The 26,785-nt window shown below is 36.2% G+C and overlaps 1 protein-coding gene across 1 annotated transcript; it reads left to right on the forward strand.

The window, feature by feature from the left end:
- Positions 1–24,952, forward strand: LOC124161419 (zinc metalloproteinase nas-6-like). The gene is made up of 5 exons (XM_046537735.1): positions 1–195; positions 2,836–3,044; positions 14,006–14,184; positions 22,814–23,247; positions 24,584–24,952. The coding sequence occupies exons 1-5, from the start codon at positions 1–3 to the stop codon at positions 24,950–24,952; spliced, it is 1,386 nt and encodes a 461-aa protein (XP_046393691.1).
- The last annotated feature ends 1,833 nt before the right edge of the window (positions 24,953–26,785 follow it).

Below are 26,785 nucleotides of genomic sequence, written 5' to 3' on the forward strand. Positions count from 1 at the left end.
ATGCTTCGTGGATCAGCCCTCATAGCTGTGTTCCTCTTACAGCCGTTCCTTTTTCAGCATGGAGGAAAGGTTTTCGGCATACCGGTATCGTGGGTTCGAGCGTTTCCTGACGGAATTCCGAGGGAGAAAATTGGAACGTTCCAGTCCATAGCAGAAGAAGGAAACTTTCATGAAGGAGACATCATTCTGCACAAGGTGACAACAAAATTTTACTCACACATTTGCTTTCTGATAATATTCTTGTAATCGATATTATCGATATCGATGTAAACGATAATGGATGCTTAATGTTAGCAAAAGGAAAAATTTCGCTCAAAAGTTTTCTTGCATTAGTTATAGATTTTCTTTCATTATTTTCCCAAAATTTTCCCAGTTATTTATCTGAGATGAAGGGAACGGTTGGTTAACCCTTCACTGCATTTTGTATCATATATGATGCGCTACACTCAGGGCCTGTTATTTCTGAAGGGCACAATTCTTTCTCTCTAACGCAGGGTGTATCAGATATCCCACTTCCCACCGCTACACATTGTGGTTCTCAAAGCAGTCACTACGTGTTATAGGTGATCAGATTCTCATTATGTAGGAGGAAGTCCGCTCTCCGATAGCAGAATCTGCAGTAATGAGTCTTTATAATAAATAAGCGTATAAATGGGTGATACGTTATTTTTTTAAGCATCTGAGTGAAGCGTTAGAAAGTCTGAAGATTTTAGAAACTATAAAGAGTGATAATGTAAAGACCTATTGGCATTAGGAATAAAAGCAAACAATCTGATTAAAATTGATAACCAGACGAAAATTTTTATTTCCGCGGATGGGGAAAATATAATTCGATGTGTTTCGATGAAAAAATTTCCCCGAGGCTGGTGATAGCGTTTTCAGTCGCCATCGAATCGTAACGGCACTGCGTGATTGAAACCTGCTCGTTGTACTGAGTTTTCAAGGGAAATGAAACCGCGGATTTTAAATTTAACCCACTTGGTGAGGAATACTTAAGCATTTAGAATAATAGCTCCGTTATATTTGGAAAACCCCGTGTAATTTTGAAACCTATTTACCGTAAAATACCTGAAATTTTGTTAATACTTGATATTTACGGTACACGCATTTTTTTTGAGAGAGAAGAAAAATGTTTAGCCAATTTTATCCCATTTGCTTGAAAAATAATGCAAAATTAATCAAGGAATTTCGATTAATACTGTAATCATTATTCCTGTTTATTGTTATTTCTTATAATACTTTCCTACTTTATTTAAACTATTATAAAGATGATTAATTGGGATTTACATATAAATAATTCCAAAATTTATCGATAAATGACGATTATAACTGTTATTGTTATTTCTTTCTATTGCTATTTTCTATTATACGTTTCTACTTTATTTCAATTATTATACATATGATTAATCAGGATTTATAATCAAATAATTCCAAAATTTATCGATAAATGGCGATTAAAACTGTATTATAATTCCTGTTTATCGCTAATTCCTCTTATTTTTTTACTTGTTGCAATTATTGCAGAGATAATTGAAACTGCGTTTTGAGTTTCATAGGATATATACTTGATTAAAATTTCATTCGCTGATTATGAGAGAGGCGTTGATAATAGTGTAGGAAGGGTAAAAATCGTTTCATTATTCCCACAATTAGAGTGAAATAAATCAAATGGTACAGTATATTTTCCGCTATTTCCATGTCTTGTAATTGATTCCAAGAAAATGTTATGACCATTTAAGTAAAGGAACTACTATTAATCATTTAATCAACACGGGAATAGTGCCAATAAGAAAGTAAATCGAGGAAGAGGTGTCAGGCTATATCATCAGACTTGAACCCCTATTAATTGGTTTTGATTAAAGCTTTTTTTAAATACAATTCCTGGAAAGCCAAGTAAGTAGTAGATTCATCAGATATTTATGAATACACTTCATTGTAACAGATAATATATTACAACTACACCTAATGGAAGGGTCGATAGGGGAATCACTCACATTTAGGGATATGTGGCACCAAAGTGAATAACGCATTATTGACCATCTAAATTGTAATATTGTCTTGACTTGACAATTGGCATTTAGAATAAATTATAAGGTGAATGGTTTAAAGACTGCTCAGAAAACTTTATGATTTTATTACTAAAAATCCTTTTTCAAAGATCGTTGCCTGCGCCACGTACTAATCCTTACTTAAAAGCTGTCATATAAATTTTGGCTAAAGAATTCGAAATTTATTTGCTGTAAAATTTACAAGCAACTGAATATTGCCGATATTATCTAGAATTTTCAGTGCAATGCAAACAAAGCCACTTTTAACGCGATCACTTGATGTAAAAAAATCTCCATCTATCTTTCGTATGCCTCCTCACCCCACTTGCATCGAAGGTATTCACTGATTGGCAGATCTTGTAGTGACTAATTGTAAGTGGTAACAAGCATTTTGAGGTAGGTTTCCATGGAGTACTAAAGAGGCATTCTGACAGCCTCCCATCCTTCTCCCACCTTCTTCACGTGCTTCCTCATTCAATTCACAGTAAGGCCTACTCCCTTTCATTCTATCTAAAAATCCTATTCTCTTCCTTCCCCTCCCTTGTTTGCATAACATTCTATCCTCTAGCTCTATTTTCAAAATACCCTTCCTGCTAAGTACTCGCTCCATTCATACCTTCTGTCTCCTTCGTATCTCATCAAGAAGCTTCCTCTCCCCACCGATCATGTCCAGCACTTCGTCGTTCCTCCTCCTGTCCGTCCACTTCACCGTCCCAATTCTACTCCACACTCACATCTCACAGAGCGAGTTAAAAACCTTTCCCTGATTCTTTTTTGGGCACAACAGGGGCTGAACGGCGATACGAAGAACCTCGTGGCGGACAGGAGTCTTCTGTGGCCAGGGGGGATCCTCTACTACCAGCTGAGCAATGAGTTCTCAGAGCCGGAGAAGAACTGGATCCGAACGGCCATAGCGGACCTCCAGTCGGTCACCTGCGTGAGGTTCGTCGAGAGTACTGGCGCCGGCGCTTACATGCTCGTGAGGAACATGAACGGGTGGGTACTTGTGTAACCGCAAGCAACATAGTAATGTCTTTTTGATATCAGGTTAGGGGGCGTCCAATAATTACGTGAGATGATTTTGGCGATTTTTGGCCCCCTACATCCTCCTTAGGTGAGATACCGTGAGATTTGGCTCGACTTCCTCACTCTAATCTCACGTAAGATTGTTCAAAATGGGTATTTTCAGTGTAAATACGTTGATCTCGTTGAATACGTTGATACGTCGATTCATTGTGTTGGCTTCATAAAAAAGACAATTTTAAAATTATTTTTATCTCTGATTAATTAAGGCTAGTATTTAAGATTACTAAGATCGTAGTCTAGAATCGCATTTTACACCGTTTCTTGCGGGAAAAAAATAGGTCATCCTTGGGATACGGGATACTTGCCCTCTCCCCCACGTGAGATTGGGTGAGAATCAGATTGACCCCATCCACGCCTCACGTAAATAAGGGATGGGCCCTATATAATAGTGTATAAGAATTACGAAGATCATAAGGATATACCGTGTGAGCAGAGGCGGATCCAGAGAGGGGATAGGCGGGGGAGTTTGCCCCCCCCCTGGAGTATCTAACCCTAGATAAAATGGTAATTTTGTCGCGAGGGGTGGATTTATAGCATTAACGGGACTTATAGCGCGATTATTCCAGTCCGCCAGCTCTCTCATCCCTCCCTTTCGCATCCCCTCTTTGGTAGCAATTCGTCCTTTGGACCCCCGTATTTCGTATAAATCCAAGAGATTCGAATGAAAGGGGAGTCTTCTCCTTGACCCGTACCTCGCGGGTCTTACGAGGACGCAGACCGGTGAGGTACGGGTCAAGGAGGGGACTCTCCCTTCATTCGAATCTACTGTATTTGTACGAATTACGGGGGGTCCAAACCCCCACTACTGCGGGTAGGTTACCCTCTATCAACCCTCTATCAACCCTCTATCAACCCTCTATCAACCCTCTATCAAGCCTCCCCCTTTGTCCCTATCCTTGATGCACCACAGCGTGTGAGTGAAATAGAAGTTCTTAAGGCCGATATACACGGTGAATGATCATTCGAATGATCATGCTGAATGATCACGTGATCATTCACAGGATCATGCGAGCAAAATAGAACGTGTTTTAATTTTCACTGAATGATCATGCGTATGGAGGTTCATTCGCGAATCGTTCCGTTATACACGGTGAATGATCATGCGCATGAGAATGCTCAATGGTCATGTGAATGAAATCATTCGCCGAGTATAGCGGCCTTAAGAGGAGTAGGAGAGAAGATAAGTCTTTCGAAAACATTGTATAAAAGACGGGACAATATCGGCTGCATCATGAGATACTTAGCGTTAAAGGAGAGGAGGAAGGGATGATTTGCTGAGGTAGGCCGCAGATAAGATATGTTGAAAGGGTGATAAAGGTATTAAAAAAGAAGAATTAATTAGGCGTTAAGAGATTAGCTAATATTAAGAGAATTGAGTGGAGAGATACGCAAAACAAATCATAAGGTTTTATGACAAGTGACGATCAATTTATGTGAAAAATATATCACCGGTGATATTTGGAGGAAGAGACCGACAGCTTAGTCATGTGCACCATGAGGGAACGGTAAGGGAAAGAAGAATTGAGTGAAGCCCGGCGCCGACATTAGCCTGTTCTCAACAGGCGCTAGCGGCACCACGGCTTCTCGTTCCATCTGACGAAGTGCTATGTATGAAGTTCTCTCCACACAGCACAGCAGGGATAGGGTAGTCAATGATGAAACGCTGCAACCGCCGGGATATCAACACGGGCCCACATGATGGGAAGCCAATTCTAGCCACCGCACCACCCTGATTCCTCAAGGCAACAAATCATCACGGGTATGAGAGAAGAAGAATTTCAGATATTTTCAGTGGAAAGTAGATAGTAATCGCAAAGGAACGAAAAATATGAACTTCTTTCATTTCTCGGTTCTTGGAATGAGTCACTTGTTCATATCTGCCATATTTTCAATGCAAATGTCATTATTTAGTTAAAAAAAACACGAAACGGACATTTTGAAAAAATCCTTCCTACATAGAGGAATAAAGGAGTGGAACGACCTACTCGAAGTTAAATTTAAGATCTTCCCCGCAAATGCGAAAATTTTTAGGAATGACTTTTCATCATTTATTGGCTAATTACACAGTGAAAGAGAGAGAGAGAAAGAAATATTAAAAGAGAGACTAATATTAGGGAGAGTTTGAAATTGGGTTAATTGGGTCAATGATCATTGCTACTTGTATGATATTAGAATTAATGTATTATTTTTTACCATAGATGCCCTTTCTGTTTCTAACTATGTTATTAGATAGGTATATTTGTTATTCATGTGTGTAAATCTAATGCTGCCAACAGGCACTAGCCTACTTGCAGCAATATATACTAATAATAATTTACTATCATCATGCAAGTTTTTTTTATTATGAGGGTTTGTATCTTATGAGGATTTAAGGAATTAAATACTGTAAGGTTGCAAAATGGTAATGTAGAGGTACAAGCAAATTCCGAAATTTTTTTATGCATTTTGGTGTTAAAAATCATAATAGAAAGCTGCGTCAAACCAACCTCACGATTGTCGACTTATGATGATAATGAATATAGGCGTATGTAACGAACAGGGATGAGAAATCGATAAATGAAATTTCAATTAAAATACTCTAAATGGTTTGCCGCACTACAAAACAATTTCAAGCCTTTTTAGTAGTTGACAAAAATACCCCTTTACACTCTGGAACCTTAGTGTTCCAATATGTAATATGGGATGGCAATGGTTTTGTGTTTACTGGTCTTATAAATCAATTTTTGAGGCTTGATTAAGATTTATTAGATTTTGTCAATCTAAAATTAACATATGAAAGGTTTCGGTAGCTAATTAAGCTTTCCCTGTCTGTCATTGCAAGATAATCAAATTAAACTAAATTCAATCATTTAGTCTTCCCTAAAGCCGTGGCTTTAAAAATTGGGTCACATGCAGTGTAAAATTCTTTACTTTTATATGTATATATTTTGTAAAATATGAAAATTTAATGCTCTAATCGCGACCTTTCTATTGGTAGTTTGATACCTCAATAACTTACCACAGTAACTACCGCAGAAGAAAAATTATAACGACAAATATTGGTGAAAATTTAGGTTTTATTTCTAGTACCTTCAAACTTTGAAGATCCAAATTTATTATTGGGTTGACTCATCAACACAGTGCTTATGGCTTTTATGAAAAAAATCAGACACAAATTTCTATTTTTTTAATACCGAAAGAGTAGCGTATGTTTAATTAAGGGTCGCCAAATTTATATACGATTAAAATAATGGATGAAATACCACCAGATTGATTGCTGTCAAGAGTTTCGGTACCTAGAGTGTCCCAAAAACTTTCCTGCCTCGTCTTCATTGGGGCATGTAAATGTAATCCAATATTTTCATCACCACACCTTTAGAGAGAATTAATGACCGACTTTATGTTTGGAATAATTTTATGCCATTGTACCGTGGTGAATGATAGGAAAATCTCTATTACAGTGCCGAAACTTATGAAAAAACGGGGCAGTCGTGGGACTGGCCGACAGAAGTGAAAACTGATATAATTATTATCCGTTTATTTTGTATATAGATTTAATATTATTAAAGAACTAATTTTTCCAGTAATACTCATTTTTCAACAAAAATTGATATTATTTTTTTTCAGCAAACTGTTTATTATTGAATATATATTAAAAACACGATGTGTATGAATAGAAAGTAACATCATTTATATATTAAAATATAATATGCTTTTATTTATTTTATTTAATATGCTTTAAACCTATAATTGCTCACTATGCACATAAAAGAAACTGCCTTAAATTGTACTGACCTATATTTTTATAGCGTGTACACTCTTCTGCACGTTCATGCACGAGCTCTTTATATTTAATGAACTTATACAATATACACTATAGATTTTTATTTTCAATTTTTAATATTTTTAAAACAAAAAGACTTTAACAGTCTATATATTAACAATATATTAAAAAAGTTTATTTACTGTACCTAGTCAGCCTGCGTAGTTGAAATATCCATTGTAAAATTTTTTAAATTGCATGAGATTGAGAAAAAAATCCTACCCGGCGGGGAAACGAACCCCGGTCTCCCGCATGACAGGCGGGAGGCCGGGGTACTGACCACTATACTACCGAGGATGTGATAATAAGAGACGAATTTTAAGACCGAAATGTATATCTCGCTGTAGCGATCGCGGTGTCGGGTCGGTGACGCTCACGCGAATTCTATGCTTTTTCCCCATCCCGCAAAAGTGCCTAACGCCGAAGAAGTTTCACTTCAAAAAAATTAAGTCGGGGATACATAAATACTTTTAATTAAGCCTTAACAATTTTTTTCCATAACTAGCTTATGCAATCAATTCTATACCACAATTTATCTTTAATCAGAGATTTCCACAACCACAAAGGGATTTTCGATCATTGCAGAGTTTTAGAATCGTTTATTTTTAATACGGCATCATGACTTGAAACTCTCGATCATACAGTCAAAACCTTTAATGGGCATAGCTGAATAAGCAGGCCACGGCATAATAAATATCAATTGACCTTTATTAATTTTAAAGAACACTCAATTCTGGCATTTTGAAACTTCAGAGATAACAGCGAAGAAGTTCATTAATTGCCAAAAAGCAATTAAAATGGAATTCTACAAAAGGCCATTCATTAAGGCATTTATTGCGATGAGTACTACGCTACCCAATTTCCATTTTTCGAGAAATGCATCATCACAACAATCAACCGTGTGGACAATATAAAATATGAATGCGGTTAATGGCTTTTGACAACTCGTCAGAAGTTTAAATTCAGATGATTTTTCCCTGCCGCAAATACGTTTTCATGCAATGTGAAAAATATTAATTAAAGTAACTGACATAGAAGATTGGAGGAGCCCAGCTTCTACCGTTGAAAAATTATGTATCAAAATCCAATTTTAAAGTCATTGCGCTGATAAATATGGGAAATATAGATCAGAACTTCAATAGGAACTACTAGGTTGTTCTTTTTTTCCCACGAGCCAAAAAAACTTTGCATGGGACATCTAGATCCACACTTTAATGGTAACGCCAGTGAAAACTCTCAAAAGTATCCTTTATCTCACATGATAGAAAAATAGTAGATCATTTGGCCGAGAGTATGAAGTTAGGGGGATTAATTCAAATCCGGGAAATGCTAATTATTTATTTTTATTAGATTTGGTTAGAATTAAACAAAATTTTACGTGATTTACTTGTTTTAAAATCATGGTCTTTTTTTCGAACAGTGCTGTAGTACGCTGATCACATCATTTCCAAATCTCACAAAACTTACCATGATATAAGTGCTAAGGCGATTTAGATGGAATTCAATGTAAAATATGTGAAATGGGTTGTCCCATCTCACGAGTTATTTGCTGAGAGCTCTCCCTCGTCTCATGCATGTACATGTTATGACTCACCGACTTCACCAAGCCAAAACAAAGCATTTATAAAGCAAAGAGTTCTCGGTCGAAAAATTAATCATCCCCGTAGAATAAAACAACTTTGATGTGGCCATTAGACTAAGGATTTAGATGCACAAATCCTCACAGCATTATTGCCTTAAAATTGGATTTCGGAATGCACTGTGGAAGCCCTTAAACGTTGTTATGTCATTTGTGCACTAGAGGGAGGAACCTCTTCACTTTAACAGGGCAGAAAGCCGTTGTTCACCTTAACTGTTTAATGATAATTAAACTTGAGAATTAAAGCGTAGGCGGCGTTTAGGCAGTAAATTGGAGTGTAATTGAACAACTACCGATTAATGACTTCAACTAGGCCATCCAAGTTAATTGGTAGAGAAAGGAATAAACAAAGAGAGAAATCACTGCAAATGGCGGAGGTAAAATCCATTCCTCCCCTATTATAAAGTCATTACGAGCACTTGAGATGAATCAGGCTTTCGAACTTACCTCGGCCGGGCATACTTAGGTATTTTTGCAACGAATTATACACTTAAAAATTACATTTTTGTCTCAAAATGTTTTGAGTTTGTAGGTTAAACCTTTCAAAACAAAGGTTTAACATTGGTACAAATTTATCTGCATCTCGAATTAAAAACAATAATCTGAAGAAATACTGCTGCGTAATTTTCAAACATGATATATAGTATAAAAATGATCTATGCCCTTTTTTAGATGATAGCTCAAGATTTAAAGGAGTTATACGTGACGAATAATGTAACCGGTTCAGAAGGAGTGATGCAACACCTTTATGCTGATAATTAATTCTTGGAACTGATAGATGTATTTAAAATTTGACCGCACTTAGCCACGAGTAGTCATTGTTATCCCCTTATACTTATTAGATAACTATGAAGACGGCAAGCAATTGAATCTTGTCTTTTTTGCTCTCAAACACTTATAAAAGCAGATCCCTTGATATTTCTGTGATTAATCGCCATTTCATAACCAAAGTACAATTTGCTAAACGCATCCACTAGTGCCCGCAAGCCTTTGGGCAACTGGATCATCAGCGCCTAATGATCCGTGAGCCTCGCTGAATAAATAATGAATCCCTTCAGCTTGGGTAAGATATATTCCTATCAACATTTTACCACTACGGTAGTTATTTCCACAATCAACCCTAAACAATGGCGTTACTTAGCATATATTTTCACCTGAGCAGCCAATCCATGCCGTGATTGATTCGACTAGTGGGGGCCACGAGAAGATCCATGCTGTTGGTCTATAGCAGTGGATCCCAACAGGTGGCACGCGTACCCCTTGGGGGTTCACAACGAACCAGTGGGGGAGCGCCGAAAATAATCGGTAATGGAGGACGCGAGGAAATATGTAGCTCTTAACCAGAAAATACTTGTGTAGGTATGCATATTATATGGGGTACTTAAAACAAAGTTTCTGTTAATACAATTATGTATGACTAAAAGTGCCACCTACTGGTAGTGAAATTATGTAATAAAATGTGCACCTTAAATTTTGGGGGTAAAATATTAGTTATTTGCATATAAGGGGGAACGGGAGGGAAAAGAGGTTGGGAGCCGCAGTTCTAGAGCAAATTACTATTGAATCCTCATGAAAAGTTTCGGCATGAGTGACAATATTTTTCCCTTGCATCGAATTTGATTTTTAAGTTATAGGAGGATGTTAAGCCAAAAAAAGCACCACCTGACATGAGTACCTGTCTATGAATTTAAATTCCCACCTCTTCAGATTCCCTTGAGAAAGCGACCATCATCGGTCGGGAAACGTTGGGGCCTCCCAAAAATTGACGCGGTGACATAGCCCAAAAGTTTTTATTCAACATGAGATTTATTTATTTACATACAAGAATTCAGTTGAAACAAGTTAAACCTTAACTCATTCAGCGGAGTCTTCTTTCACTTCTAATGATAAAAATACTGGGAAGTAGTTGTAATGGGGAATGATTGAAGAACTAATTTCCTCCTCTCCTAACATCACAATTATGGCTATAATCGAAGGCTGTAATTATTTTTATCGTTTGTGTATAGTGTGGTTATTGTAGTAGTGGGTACGTCATATTGGAGAATATAAAAAGTATGAATTCGCACTATTCTCCGTCAATATTACCCTGATCTATGAAACATTGGAAAAGGTTTATTTTAAATTGAGTCCCTACAGCATCAATGCTCGCGTGTTAAATGCCTCTACGCCTGTAGCGTATCTTCAAAAATATTTAGCTAAATTCTTCACAAACACCATCCTGATATCATCCTTTATTTTAAACCTTTGCATCTTCCTCAACCAGTATCAATCATCCTTAATCCGTCATCCCGAATACGACAGGTACGCGAAATTAAGAAAAATCCCCTTCCTAAACTCCACTTTGGGACTTAGTAATGGAATGTGCAAGGAATAGTCATTTTCTGAAGTAAATATCTCCATTCGCGGAAAGGATTGAGAGAAAAAAATGCTGTTTTTATGAATTACTCATGTCAGCATGAAACCGAGTATTTGTTCCCTTTCCTTCAGAGCCACTGTGGTAGAAGACCCGCTATTCGTGCACGTGCCGGGCCCAAGGGAAGTGGAATAGGGCTTCGCCAGGATATTTTGCTAACTCCACTTAACATACGCCAAACTTATGTTTACTACATCCCCAGAGGCGGTTTTTTGACCTGAAATGAGGCTCTACGGGTCAAAACGTGCATTTTACCCTCCACTTGCTTCCATTTTAGTACACCTGTATCGCTCTTTCTAGAGGCTTCATTTGAGGACTGCCGCTGGTTTGTATTTTCGTACAAAATTCCAACGTTCCGCATTACGTACTCTTGATGCAACGCGTCGGAAACTTTTGAATTTTTAACACGGTTCACAGCCCCAGAAAACTTTGGCATACGAACAAATTCCCGTAGGGGTAGCCGGAAACGACCATGGATAATAAAAACAAGTGTATTCTAACATGATGACAGCATTCAAAGGAAATAAAGGTACATGCATATAATTTTGTATAAATAAACATGTAAAAATATTTTTAAAATTATTTTTACTATGAAATACCTGTGAAGTACCCAGAGGCGCCGACTTATAAAAAATATTGGGGGGGCCCATATCGGAGGTCTTGCTCCGGGAAGAGGTTAAATTCAAAGTGTGTCGCAGCACCGAAACACTATCATGATTCACACCACCTGATTTAAGTTAACCTGCGCACTACCTTATGATTTGTTTTAACACATTGTTGAATTTATTTTAAAAGGTAACTATCGTCAAGCATGGGAAATAAAAAATACCAATATATTTTTGTGATTTCACAAAGCATGATAGAACTAAATTATTTTCCTGAATTATTGAGGGGGCTCCGCCCCCCCAAACGAATCTTTGAGGGGGCTCGGGCCCCCTCAGGCCCCATGGAGTCGGCGCCACTGGAAGTACCTGATGATGACTGGAAGCCAATCGAAACACTAGTAGTACAGTCGTGAAATTAATTTCAGTGGGCTGTAATATATCTTTGTTCATCATCTGAATTTTAATAAAAAACTAAAAGCTTTCATTGAATGAGCCGGGATATGACATAACATCGATTTAAAGCCGTATTTGGCCGGTGGTGCAGGAAAGAAGAGGGTAAAATTCAACAAAAAAACTCTACGTACCCGGTTTCCATCCTAATTCCTTTCACATGTTTATGAAGAAAACTCCCGCCAATATTTCAAAGAAAGTTTTTAATCTCATTTTAAAGTATCCAAATGACACAATTTACCACCTGAAATCATCTAAAAAGTCTGTCAGGTGTATATACAAGAATAATTTTGTGAACTTTAGTTTTTAGTGTTTAGTTTAGGTGAAGTATTGATTAGATACCTATAGGATAAAAAATAAAAACCTGATAAATCTTTAATTTTGTGCAAAAATTTCAATTCCAAAACAATTTTTCCATAAGAATTATGAAAAAACTTTGCACTATTGCACATTAAAACTTTATTTTAACAGAGTCGACTTGTTTCACTGCACTGCAGAATTATCACCCCTGAAGAATAACAAATTGAGTTCTGATAATGCTACAGTGCAGTGAAACATGCCGACTCTATTTAAGTTTTTATGTGGAAATGTTCAAAGTACCGACTATTCTTTATTCTTAAAATGGATCTCCACAAAGTATTTGCCTCTTCAATTGAATTTATCAATTTTCTATTCTGATTTTCCATATATTTCAGAATCGGCTTTATTTATATGTTATTAATTATTCTATTATATTATTAATAAATTTACAGAATTCTAGCAAAATTGAACATTGAACAACAAGTATTACTCGAGTAAAAAGAGAGCTTTCAAAATAAGTCACTTCCGTTCCAGTGTCATATTTCTGAGATGGACGTTCCTTGCCACACATAAAATTAGACGCCTAACATATGTATGTGCCTCGGTGGCTCCACTAATAACACGGTATTTGTGAAATAGCAAATTGTTTTTCTTTGAAAATATTCGTAATTGCTTTAAAGAATTACCATAGAGTAAGAATATACTTACTCTAGGGCATTACATAAAAAAGAACTTTTCTCTAGTCACTCAATGAAGCCGACAGAATAATTTAGTAAGTAACTAAGAGTTCACATCCCTTATTAATTGTCAATCCTTTATTTTAATTCACCTACGTGATGTCCTCAAGAATGGGGGCGAAGTTCGAGCTTCATTTTCTTCTCCTTTCTCTTCCTCCAGAGATTTTATATATTTTTCGTATGCAAATTAAGTAATTATATGATTTGTGCTGCACGAAAAGAGAGGCTAGCATTGAAGGGGGAGTTTTACTAGCGAATGATAGAGAACATCAATTCATTCCAAGAAAAAATGTCCATTTGCGACGGTGAGCAGTGAATATAGGTTATCTTTTGGAGAAGTTTGGAGAATGTTGCTCCTATGCCTTGTTGCGATCATGGTAGCCTGGTAAGCATAGTACCTGCCTAATGACCAAAGAATCCTCGGTTCGGGTAGAGCTTGAAACCTTTAGACATCCCTAACCTATGCAAGGTGGCTCAAGAAAAGCAATTGGCCCTCCTATCCAGAATGGACGTCAGTCTATGTGCTACAGTTAGATTGTTTCAATAGCTAGGAATATCTTTCGAAAGAAACGGAAAATAAGGGGAGATATTTTGTCGTACGGTTAGCTATATAAAATATTTTTTCTCCCGAGCAACGAAGATAAAAAAGTGATATGCGTGACTCAATACTCGAATATCATTTAATTTTTATTTATTATTTATTTTTATAAAGATGTGTGTCCTAAAACATCCCGTTTTACGCCTATTGATACACATCACAAGCCTCTAAATCTTGAGTAAGCTCTACCCAGACCTGTGTAAACCAACCTTTGTGATGAATGGCTGAATGAGTGTGTTACGTAGGTATCTGTAATCTGTTTGTTAATTCAAGCCTTTAAAAATATTTGGAGAGTTGTGCCAGTAAAAATGAATCGCCTTTTTGCAGGTGTGCTGCTCCGGTGGGCTATTATGGTATCAAGACGGACATGTTCCTGTCGTCGTCCGGTTGTCGCTCGATCGGAACTATACAGCACGAGTTCCTGCACACCCTTGGATTCTGGCACGAGCACACGCGACCGGATAGGGACAGCCACGTTCAGATTATGTGGGAAAACATCAGACCAGGTGATACTAATGTTAGCACGAGTTCAAAAGCGTCAAAAATCAAGTTAACTTGATTTACGTGACGTGACGACGATGGTTCTGTATTGTAATTTAAGTCATTTTGTGGTTCTTAAACAATTTTCTTTTTAATGTATTACATAATGAGTTATATGAATGAATTAATACCTTAATTTAATTAAAGTATTCTACCGATTAAGGTAGGTTTTCCATGGAGTACTCAGTGAGCATTTTGGCAGGCCCCTCTCCTATCATTGCCTTGCCTCTTCAATTTAAAATGAGGCCTACTCCCTTTCATCCTATTTAAAATCGTATTCTCTTCCATCCTCTCCCACGTTTACCTAATATTCTACCTTCTAACGCCGTTTTCAACATCCCCTCCCCACTAAGTACTCTCTCCATCCATCCTTTCTGTCTCCCTTGTATATCATATGAAAGCTGCCTATCCTCACCGACCATGTCCAGCTCTTGCTCGAGTCATTTTTGATGATATAAATTAATGCATAAAACTCAAGTACCTCTTAAGACCTAAAAATCCATATTCTTGCGACAGGCGTCTCAAGAACTGAATTGTCAGGATGCAGTGTGACTCAATAATCGAATAGCCTTTTCAATATATTTATTACTTATTTTTTTACGACTGCTGTCCAAACACCTCTTGGCACGCACCTTTTGATACACATCTCAAGCATCTGAATCTTGGGTTAGCTCTACCTACACCTGTCTAAACCAACCTTTGTGATGAATGGCTGAGTGATTGTGTTAAGTAGGTATCTCTAATCTGTTTGTTATTTAAAGTGTTTTAAAATTTGGAGAGTTTTCCAAATAAAAATAATTCGCCCTTTTCAGCTGTGCGGTGAATTGAATGAATACCGACTTCGGGTAAATGAATTCATTCTGAAACACGCTGTTTTTATTAATTAATTGTTCCGGGCTACATTCAATTTTGTGTAAGCATATTTTGAATTCTTAACCCTATGCACGAATGAGCACATTTTCTTCTACAGATCTCTTCAAATATCTTCCATCTTGAATTTTCGGAAGCTTAAAAATGGCGTTCTGCATTATTTTGACGCGCATTTACTTTAAACTAGTTCTTGTATCAATTTATATATTCTCATCGCGTATAGAACCCAAAAGTCTTAATTATATAATTTCTTTTTGACATTTCATGCACCTAAGAGGATGTGCTTAATACTGATGAGAATTTTCCCGATTGGTTTCAGCTCCGAACGGTTGATTCCGATTGGTAGCTGTCGGAATTTTTTGTTTTTGAAAATTTTCATTCTGACAAAGATGTGAGCTCTTGTTGAGAGTCGTTAGAGTGAAAATTTTCAAAACAACAAATTCCGATCCCGGTGTAGTCAGTGATAAGCACACCTCCCTGATATCTTTAACCTCACAGCCCATAGGGACAAATAAATTCTTCAATGGAATCGAAGAAGCACATTTAGAAAATATCACCTTTTTAAAACTCAGCATCCTTTCTACGCAAGTAGAAAACTTTTCTAATGAAGCAACACACAAGAAAGACAACACGCCTTTTAGCACAGTCAATAAAGTATTAGAACACATTCAGATCTTTTAAACATATCTTTTATTCCAAGGAATTATAATACGTTTGTAATATATTCTTTGCACTCTATTAAATAATGACTTTTATCAATAACTTGATTGTAATTAAAGCAGTCCACCGATTAGGGTAGGTTTCCAAGGAGTCCATAATTCATTCCACGTTAATTTCAGTTTAACTTTCAGAAAATTGGATGAATCCCGACTTCCGGTAAATGTATTCATTCTGAAACACGCTGTCATTATTAATTAGTCCGGGCTCAATTCAATTTTATTTTTTTCACGCATTCCATATTCATTGAATTGAATTTGTAAATTCAAATTCATTGAAGATCACCACTGGTGATGAAAAAATTTTTAAGGCTCTAATTTATTTGTAAAGGAAAAGTAAATTAGCCGATGTGAAGCGGAGTCAAATAATGATACTGGCACAAATCCTCGCAAAAATGTGTAATTAATTTTGTTTTTCGCTGATTTCAGTGTTCCTACAGTTCAATGTTTTTAAATAAGGTAAATACAAAACTTAGTCTCCTTTATCTCGTTTACCACTAACTCGTATATTAAATTATAACGCTGAATCACAATTACAAAAATAATACAGTTAAATGTTGAAAGTTTCGTTACTTAGAAATATCAATAGCAATTAGGCTTTCATGTAAAAATATTTTATTATTAGTTATGAAATAGTAATACAGCAGTTGTAAAATTAGTAATGGCGTAAAACAAGTAGTACAAAGTGTTGGGAAGAAAGTGATTTCGGAAAAAAATTTAAATAAAATTATTAGTATATTACCATTCCAATAAAAATCCTTGAATAAATGAGAAACCTCGCACAATCACTGTGAATTATATCCAATACGATATTAATATTTAGCCATAGAATTGAGAGTATCCAAAATTAGGGGTGAAAATGATTGGATTGGATTTTGCCACTCAGTACGAGCACCGGACTTAATAGTCTGATCGTCTCTGATGGTGAAACATCTTATCGTCTTCATTGTGGCTGGATATCCATTATTAATAAGTCGCAGTCAGTGTCGTCAAATTTAACTTTATCTCCGCGCTTTTTCCTCTTATCTTCTTGGCCAAGTATTGGTTTTAATGAGTCCCTATGTACTTACGCTGAAGGGTCAAGCTTATTGACGCTTTGATTATAATTCTAAAAAAAATATTATTATTAAATTATTGTTAGATAAATCATGTTGAAAAGGTCAGCATTCGATTTACTCCTCGTTAATTAATGCAAATTTTAGTTTCGAAGAAGGCTATGACTTTGTTAAATTTCGGCCTATCATTAAATACACATAATTATTTGACCAAAACTTAAAAAACATAATAAGTATTAAATATAAAAAAATCAATGGTAACGAATATAAATCATAAAATTTACTTTAGGCTTCGGCTAAGTGCTTAGTTATACTAAAACGCGTCTTTTATGTGCGTTATGTACTTATATTTCTTACTCTTTCAGATTGATTTTTATTTCTCCCTGTTGGATGAGATTAAATACATTTTGATAGACTTATTAAATCCATTCAGTATCATTTTGTTCCAATTACGATTTATAATCCAGCTTTTAGCAAGATGAATTTAAAAGATGACCTATATATGGCCTAGTTTTGGGGAGACTTTAAAATTATCGTTCAGTTTATTTCGTCATGTGATGGAAAAGCACTGACGCAAAGAGGTACAGGCTTCTATGAATCCAAATTACCCTCGGGTTAAAATTCTCCACGGACGATAAGTAGATAATTACTAATTCCCTAGGGTACTTACTGATGAAATTGCTCCGAGAATTCTGTGGCCTACGTAAGCAGTGGAGCGAACTTTGAAATTGAGTGTTAATACCTTTCATTCGAAAAAAAATGCACGTGCAGGGAAATTATTTTAGTTCCCTATCCATTTTGAACCTGGTGCTATTATTATCAATAAATAATCAATTTTTCCTATCTGGGTATTGGTCAAATTTATACACGCATTGAAATGCAATGAAAATTTCGTCGAATTTTAAAAAGGTGATGGCAAGAGTAAATATTTATGAGATTCGTGAGAAACTAAAAAAATCAAAGAAAGAACTTTCATTAATAGAAAAACTATGAGATATGAAAAATAGCATAATTTAAACTTCTTTCCGCTAATACTTGGGAATTTGGATGAATAATCTTGCCATCACATATGTAAATTATAGCCTTCTCGATTCAAATAAAGCATTTAACTCTATTTCCAATTATTTTTCATCATCTCTTAAGGTGTATTTCCTTCCAATCTCTCTAAAAATCCTACACTCATCTTTCGCCCTCCTCACTTACCAAACATTCATCCCTCTAACCTGGTTTTCAACATTCCCGCCCTCCACAAAAGTAGCTTCTTCTTACCGGGAAAAATACATACAAAGTCTAAAGTAACGATAATAAATCATAAAATTTACTTTAGGCTTTATGAAATTGCTCCGGGAATTATGTGGTCTGCGTAAGCAGTGGTGCGAACTTAGAAATTGAGTGTCAATGCCTTTCATTCGAATGATATTAGTTGAGATATTTTTTTTGGCCAAATTTATACACGCGTTGAAATGCATTGGAAATTTTGTCAAATTTAAAAAAGAATATAACAAATGTAAATATTTATAAGACTCACAAGAAACTAATAAAACCAAAGTAAAGTACTACTACTGAATACTTCTCATATGCATCAGGTGTGCGTTCATTCATAATAATCGGTTATCTCAATTAAAAGTTAAATTAACGGATTCGGTAGCTTAACGGGTGTGCGTTCCTTTGAATGGTGTTTTATGAGCTGTTATGAGGTTGTATGAAGGCGGGCCGGAGGATTTCTTCGCCATTTATGTATCCGATGCTTTTTATATTCTGGGTGTAGCAATGAAAGATTAATTTCCATGGTGGGTGGCGTTAAACGTGATTGTAACCTGGGGTAACACTGTCTCTTCTGTAGCTCATCCGTAAGATGCCTCTCCTCACCCACCTTGTCCACCACTTCGTCGTTCCTCCTCCTCTCCGTCCACTTCCCCTTATTCATTATTCTCCACATCCACACCTTCAGCACCTAGTCTTTTCTCATTCTACTTAGGAGGAAGTTTCCGCACCATTAAGCGCTACACTCCAGATTAGACTCTTTCCTAGTCTTCTCTTTAACTCTGATATATCGGCTATCTCAATAGCTCTACCCTTTTCATACGAACGCTTTCTATTGTAATTCTTTCCTGGTGTCCTTTGGTCGTTTCTACTGCCTAACACGCATATAATATGTATACCTACGGATCATGATGATGCTTAAGCTAATAGTGGATAGAGAAAAAATAAATTAGATCATCGGTTATATATAAGTAATTTGATATGTAGTTTTGATATTAACAAAAATTTCCATACAACACAATTGTATTTCATTGATATATCTTCTAATACTAATGCATAATTATGTGAGCCTTATTTTCTGATTGAGTGAAGCTTAAAAAAACCGATTGAAAATATATAAACAGGTATCGTATTGGAAAGGGAATATTTAACAAAATTTGCAATCATCTGGTTAAGTTTAAGCTGAAAACAAAGACTACAGTCGACGCTCATTGTACATTCCGTCATAAAATTTCCCCAGCGTCGTATTTGGCGTGTAATGAGCAGTGGAGAGAAGGCTGTGGCTTAATTTATTCACTGTATTCTCACTTTGAAGTAACCTCAGCGATAAATTACGCATAAATTGGATCGAGATAATTCTGTTTACCACCCAGAGTCCTTTGGTTCTTCAATCGATGGATGCAAATTTTACCCCAGAAGTTTCGGTAAAACAAAGGTCGTTTGGCGAGTGAATACATTTTTCATGAACGCCATCCATAATTTTTTCATGTCCATTTCTATTATTCAAACTCCCCAAAGCAACTTGATTAACTCATCAGGTGTGCGTTCCTTTGAATGGTGTTTTATGAGCTGTTATGAGGGTTGTATGAAGGCTTACGGCGGGCCGGAGGATTTCTTCGCTATTTATGCATTCAATGCTTTTTATATTCTGGGTGTAGCAATGAATGATTCGTTTCCATGGTGGTGTAAAACGTGATTAAAAGCATCGGATGTTAGTAACAAGTGCTTACCCGATATCTCCCATTTCATTAACAGTTGAATAAGTAGAAAAGTATGCAAAATTGAATAGATACAGTTTGGGTCTCTGAATTTAAACGTGCGCCAGTGACTAGAAGAATTAATTTCGCCATTTACGAGCTACTTTTTCGTAGAACTACAGTTAAATGGATAGTAAATAGGTGGATATTAATATTTATAAAATCAAGAATTGGGGAGTAAAAATGAAAGATGGCTAATTTGGAAATGTATGAATTTTGAAGAGACAAATGAGCTACAAGGGACATTGTTGAGTCACTGGAAATGCAGCTGAGCTATTTTATTGGCCTAAATAAAAGAATCGGAATCCTCATATTTATCAAAGAAATGAATGGCAAGTCATACGATAGATGCATAAAATACCGAGATGAAATAATTGAAATATCGATGTGAATATTTTATGGGCCAATGTCATAACTTTGATTTAACCGCTCTTACGCCGAAAATTATTTCGGCATTCAGATAATAAACCACATGAAACACGTTGAAAAAATATAATAAATAGAGGATTAGAAGGGATTTGAGGCGTAATAAATACTAATATAAGAAAGGTATTCAACTGAGTTTCTCAATGTTTAAGTTTGATGAATGGTGGTTATGCAAAGAAAAATTGAGCTATAATTTTGGGTCTCTTAAAAAGAGTATGAAGGATTTAGGTATAAAAATTGAAACACGTCGAATGAAAAATGTTACCTGGAATATAGATAAGAAAGAATTATTTTTGTAAATCCTTACGGTTTTACTCGCAACAACTTTAACCTGGTGCTACTAAATTGTTGAAAACTCAGAGCGAGCTTCTAGAAATTCAAAACAACTGAAAATGGTGAAAATTTACTTAAGATAGTCGTTGGATGAGAAACGCTCAAGTTTCTATGGCAATAAACCAGTAGCAAGGAAAATAGTTTTGTTTATCAACAAACAGAATTGTCTTCTCTGAAATCGATTTTAAGATTGACGCGCCGTTTGTGCGGTGATTGAAGGATTCGATTGGGAATGGAAGGGTAAAAGAAAGGAATGAAGGATTGTTGGCTCTGTTAGGACGACGTTAAATCTTCCTCTTCTAATCCTGGGGTAGTGGGTTCGAGTCCTACCTATGCACTCTGGACATGGGTGTGTGAAAAGTTTTGCTGGTTCAGCCCCTGATAAAATAAACACATGCTACGTCTTTTAGAAGTACTTACTTTTTCTCCTGTGGCCACTGAAATCCAAGTCGATTTTTTGTCTCGCCAACAAGTTGTCTATAGACTCATCTGTCCTCCCCACGTCAACCTCTTCCCGGAATCTTACCATGCCTTCAACCACTTTATCATTCTATCTTAGTCTTGGTATTCCCCGAAGGTGCCTTCCTTTCGGTTGACCTCTCCATACTCTTCCTATCTGTGGAAATTTGAAGCAATACGTGGTCACCATCGCGGCCGTGCCATTTTTTTTCGGTGCCTTAACCCGTTGACCGCCATGCCGGTCATACTGACCGGAGTCGAATGGCTCCTGCCACTCCACGCCGGTCATACTGACCGGCCTCCGAGCGACTGTTTCAAAGTGGATTTCTGACCCCGGAGTGACCAGAAACTCTTGCTAACGTATGGGCCAGGATCGTTGTCAGAATATAAATATTTATTTTAAAGTAAAGTACAAAATCACATTTAATGTTTTATGATCCGGGAATAGTTAACGGAATGAAAAACACTAATGGCGTCAGAGGAAATATCTACTAAAAACATCATGGCGGTCAGCATGTTAACCTTAAGCTGTGACGTGAAACAATTGTTACACTACCAGTGGCGTGCGGTCTGGGAGACCGCAAAACAATCATATACATAAAATGTTGCGACGTCATTTTTATTGCTTAGGTTAATGTTTATTTGTATGCTAAAATATTCTAAACTCTAAGTTTTATGCGTTACCAACACGCATCATTTTTTTGGTAAAAAAGTAATTTAAAACAGGATCCAAAAACTGGCGTCACAAACACTTGAGTTATTACTATCGTTTTTAAGTGACAATATCTCGCCATATTTCAAAATAAGTCTTTAAATTTAAAAGTGGGACGCCTATCTAATTAGAAACAATTGAATTTATCTCGTTCATTCCTTTTCTTTTTGCATTCTGTAAGCATGGCAAGAGGCCTCTCAGACCGCTAATCGCATTAATTGGCAAATTCAAAGAATTAAATAATAAAAAAGTTTCATTTTAAGAGTGTTTTTTCTTTATTATACAATAATATGAAGCTGACAATGATTATAGATATTAAAAAATGATTTTGAAAATATTCATAATTTCAAAAACGCAGCGGTCTCTCAGACCGCACGTCACTGGTTAAGGGTTAATATCTATAATCATCGTTAGCTTCATATTTTTGTATAACAAAGATATAACACTCTTAAAATGAAACTTTTTTATTATTCAATTCTTTAAATTTGCAAATCAATTCGATTAGCGGTCTGAGAGGCCTACAGAATGCAAAAAGAAAAGGAATGAACGAGATAAATTCAATTGTTTCTAATTAGATAGGCGTCCGACTATAACATTTAAGGACTTATTTTTAAATATGGCGGGATATTGACACTTAAAAACGATAGTAATAACTCAAGTGTTTTTGACGCCAGTTTTTGAATCCTGTTTTAAATTTCTTTTTTTACCGAAAAATTGATGCGTTTTGGTAACATATAAAATCAAGAGTTTAGAATAGTTTAGTAGATAAATAAACATTAACCTAAGCAATAAAAATGACGTCGCAACATTTTATGAATATTTGATTTATTGCAGGATCCCAGACCGCAAGTCACTGGTAGTGCAACAAATGTTTCACGTCACTGGTTAAAGGTTAAAAAAATCATTTTGAAAATAATCATAATTTCAAGAACGCAGCGGTCTCTCAGATCGCACGTCACTGGTTAAGGGTTAAATCTGACCTATCCTTTTCTTCCCACCGATAGGAAGGACAGCCAACTTCCTGGCAAGATCCCCGCAAGAGAGCCAGGTTGAAGGAATGCCTTACGACTACGGAAGCGTCATGCACTATCGCGCCATAGCCTTCTCGAGGGACGGAAGCCCGACTATCGTTCCTCTGCAGCCGGGAGCGCAGATCGGCCAGAGGGTGAGGTACAGTCCAATTGACCTGGCCAAGCTGAACCGTCTCTACGGGTGCGGTGCAGAGTACTATCAAGGAAAGGGGCTCTACGAAGGAGGCGATGGCATAGAAAAGGAGGCGGAAGCAGAGGTCGAGAAGATAGTGGACAAAGAAGAGGTTGAGAAGTTCATCAAGGAAGAGCAGAAGAAAGGGGAGAGTGAGGTGGAGAAGAAGGAAGAAAAAGTGGCGGAGAATATGGAAGGAAAGGAGAAAGCAGAGAATATGGAGATGAAACTCATGGTATGCTTGCTAAATTATTTCGATTTTCCCACCCGTTGGCTAGGGTTCAAATCCTAGCGGTAGCAGAGAGTTTAAGAGCCTGCCCTATCACTACTTAAGTACCTTGAAGAGGACACTATAAGTGTAGCACTCCATCAGTTGGCTGGGATGTAAACCCGTGATAACCTTGGAGTCTTCCGTTAAGAGCAGGCTTATGCCGTCGTCGAGAAACCCGACGATGATTTCTCTCCAGCCTCCCTTCCATACCCTTCCCTCATGGCGCAAATGACCTCAGGTTAACTAATGAAAATAAAAAAAATGTACTTTTCCACCGACTTATTTTCACGATACTACAACTTACGATGTAGCGGCTTCACCTTCAGGTACTTACCTGAAGATGCCGAACCTGAAGATGAAGCCGCTGCGTCGTAACTAGTATGTAGTACCGTGCAAATAAATTGGTGGAAAATTACAATTTTTTTCTTTTCATTTTCTCAAAATGAACTTCCACAAAGTTGAGCCTGAGAAAATGAAAATTAATCACCTCAAGTGTTGGTCGCCTCCAAAAAATATGATCTAATTATTTTTTTAAAGGTATTCTATCATTTTGGGTATGGTTGAATCAACAAATCGCATTTACAAATCACCCCTCTTGTGCCTTTTTTTCCAAGTCGAACTTACCTATGATTAAAGCACAAATGGTAATATCCACACTATTTTATTTATCACTTAACCGACAATGGTTTTGACACTTGGTGTCATTTTCAAGGTAAAAAAAATGAAAATTGAATGACACCATTGAATGAAACCTTGAAAATGACACCAAGTGTCGAAACCATGGTCGGTTAAGTGATAAATAAAATAGTGTGGATATTACCATTTGTGCTTTAATCGTGGATATATCATTATTCCACAAAATTAAGCCGGAAACGGTTTTATATATTGTACCTCTTCAATTCCTTTTTAGACCTACACCTTTTTATTCTATCTATAAAGTCTACTCCCATTCTTCCCCATCCCTGCTTGCCTAACACGGCTTTTATCAACCACTCCAAGATTAGCAATCTTTTCAGCAGGACACTATTGTCTTATACCTATCTGTAACTATGTCAATGTGATTAAGATGGCCAAACACTCATAAACGAATTTTTGTTGGGTGAATATGAGTCGGGTAACCAAAAGCAGAGTTTGGCCTAAGGATTATCTTTATTCGTGTATCAAGGATGAATTAAATGTGAATTGCATTTCTTAATGTTATAAAGATACTGTCAGAGTAGATGATTTTTCTTATGCGGAATATTCAAATTGGTTTTATGACGTTTTGAAATAATCTTTTAACTATTATTTTTTTAAACAGGTCAAGGATGGACATAAGAATGTGGAGGAAATTGAGAAAAAGGAAGAATACTTGGTGGAGAAGATGGAAGTAAAAGGGATACAAGAAAATAAAGAGGTGGATCACGTCAGCGAAGAACACAAGAAAATGGAGGTGGAAAAGAAGGAAGATAAGGAGATGGAAAAGGTTGAGGGAACAGAGGAGGAAGATAAAGGAGACGTAAAGCACGAAACGAAAAAAGAGGGAGATAGTGAAGAAGAAGTAGATAGGGAAGATGAGGAGAACAACGAACAAGAGAGAAAAGAAAGTGAAGAAGAGAAGGAAGAGGAGTACCAAAGAAGGGAAGAAGAAAAAGATGAACACGAGGAAGATGAAGGGGATGTAGAATAAGAATGAACGGGAGAAACGGAGAATAGAAGGAGGAGGATCACTATTCCTCCATTTCATTGGATGGAAGTGGAGAAATAGTAAAAAAAAGAATTGATAGAGATAGAAGGTAAAAAAAGAGAATAGCTATTGAGAGAACGCATATGTCCCACTAAAAAAGTCTTTCATGTCAACCAATTTCTCGTTAAAAATAATTTATCTTTTAATCTTTTGTCATCTTAACAATGTTTAAGTTGTGTTGAGGAGATCTTTATCAACATTCACCTGCATCCCAATTTCACATTTGAAGATAAATAAATATAATAGAGATAAACGAAAATTTTGAAATTACTTAATTTTTTTTTCATATTCTGAAAATTTTTAGATGATTTTTAAAAGTTTAAATGAGCAATAAGTATGACTCGCTGCACGAAAATTTAATAAGAAATGCATCACTTCTTCTTGAAAGTTTTTTTTTTAGACTTATTGCGCATTTAATAGGTAATGCTTTGGCATCTTGATATTTACAGAGAATTTAAAAGTAACCTCTTACAAATCTGCAATGCATCTCAAATTTGAAAGAGTTTCTCATTGTTTTCTGAAATATAAAATTTACATTTTGGAGACACAGGCAGCTGATGGCAAAGGTGCGCAATCTGAGCATTTCTTTAAAACAACATACGTTGTAAATTTAAGTACCATGTCACGAAAAATGGCTTGATTACACCATTAGAGAAGTGATAAATCTGATTATTCGCTAAAAATAACATTGTGATCTGGAAAATCGAGCAAAATATATCGTGAACCAATCAAATAATCGGAAAAAAATGTAAGAAACACTTAATGAGAAAAAGTGAGAAAATGGGATTGAAAAGAATGATGAGGAAGTCTCGGATAGTCAGGAAGGGGACGCTGAGGTCGATTATGGAAGTTAAACATGATGAAGGAAGGAAGCGGAATATTTGGCACAAGTTTAAAAAGAAAACAAAGAAAATAGAGGTTCAGAGTGAGAAGATGGGCAAGGAAAAATAAAGGAAAATGAAAAGTCAAAGGGAAGGAAGAATGGAAAAGAACAAGTTAAAAAAAAAAAGATATTTTTTGAGCTTTGAAAGGAATCTAGAAAGACGCTGGTGCCAAAGCTGGAGACCGAAGCGAACGCGGATCAGAACCTGAAAAAATATTTATTTAGAAACATAATTTATGCATGTCAGGGTTTTGAATTTTCTTGGTAATCTATGCATGTACACTTTTCAGAAAAAAATATTTACGCATCAATTAAAAGTGGTGTATGGATGAATGACAAAAATGTTTTTCACTCTGCAAATTTTAACAAAATAATGGACTGAAAAAAAACAACTTCTCGTCAAAGAAGAAAGTTACAAGTTAGTAGAATGGGTATTTAAAGTCATTGAAAGACCATGCTCTAATCATGATTAAACATTTGAAAATTGTAACTTTGGGAACAGTTTGTTCTGCTCCTTAAAGATAAAATGGATGAAAAAAAAACAAAGAACTGCAACAAGAAAGGTAATTATGACGACTCAATTAATGTTCACGAATATTAGTTATTTGTTGCACCTGCCAAATGGTTATCAATGGTGAACTATGCCTTACCCTTTTGTTATCGCTGCTTCTGAGTGATACACAATATGATGAAATGGAGTGAAATTAGATAGGATTTAATTGGAAAGTCTTTATGCTCAGTCAAATCATCCAAAAATGTTCAACAGTTGGTAGTAAATGTATCTTTACAAGCTATCATCATTTCATGAATGATAATTTACTATCGAAACTGAAATTAACAGGCAAGAGCAAAACAGCCGTAATTGCACGTCTAGCCAGTTCTAAAAACCGTAT

The sequence above is a fragment of the Ischnura elegans genome, chromosome 6 (genome assembly GCF_921293095.1).
Source record: "Ischnura elegans chromosome 6, ioIscEleg1.1, whole genome shotgun sequence".
Taxonomy (NCBI): Eukaryota; Metazoa; Arthropoda; class Insecta; order Odonata; family Coenagrionidae; genus Ischnura; species Ischnura elegans.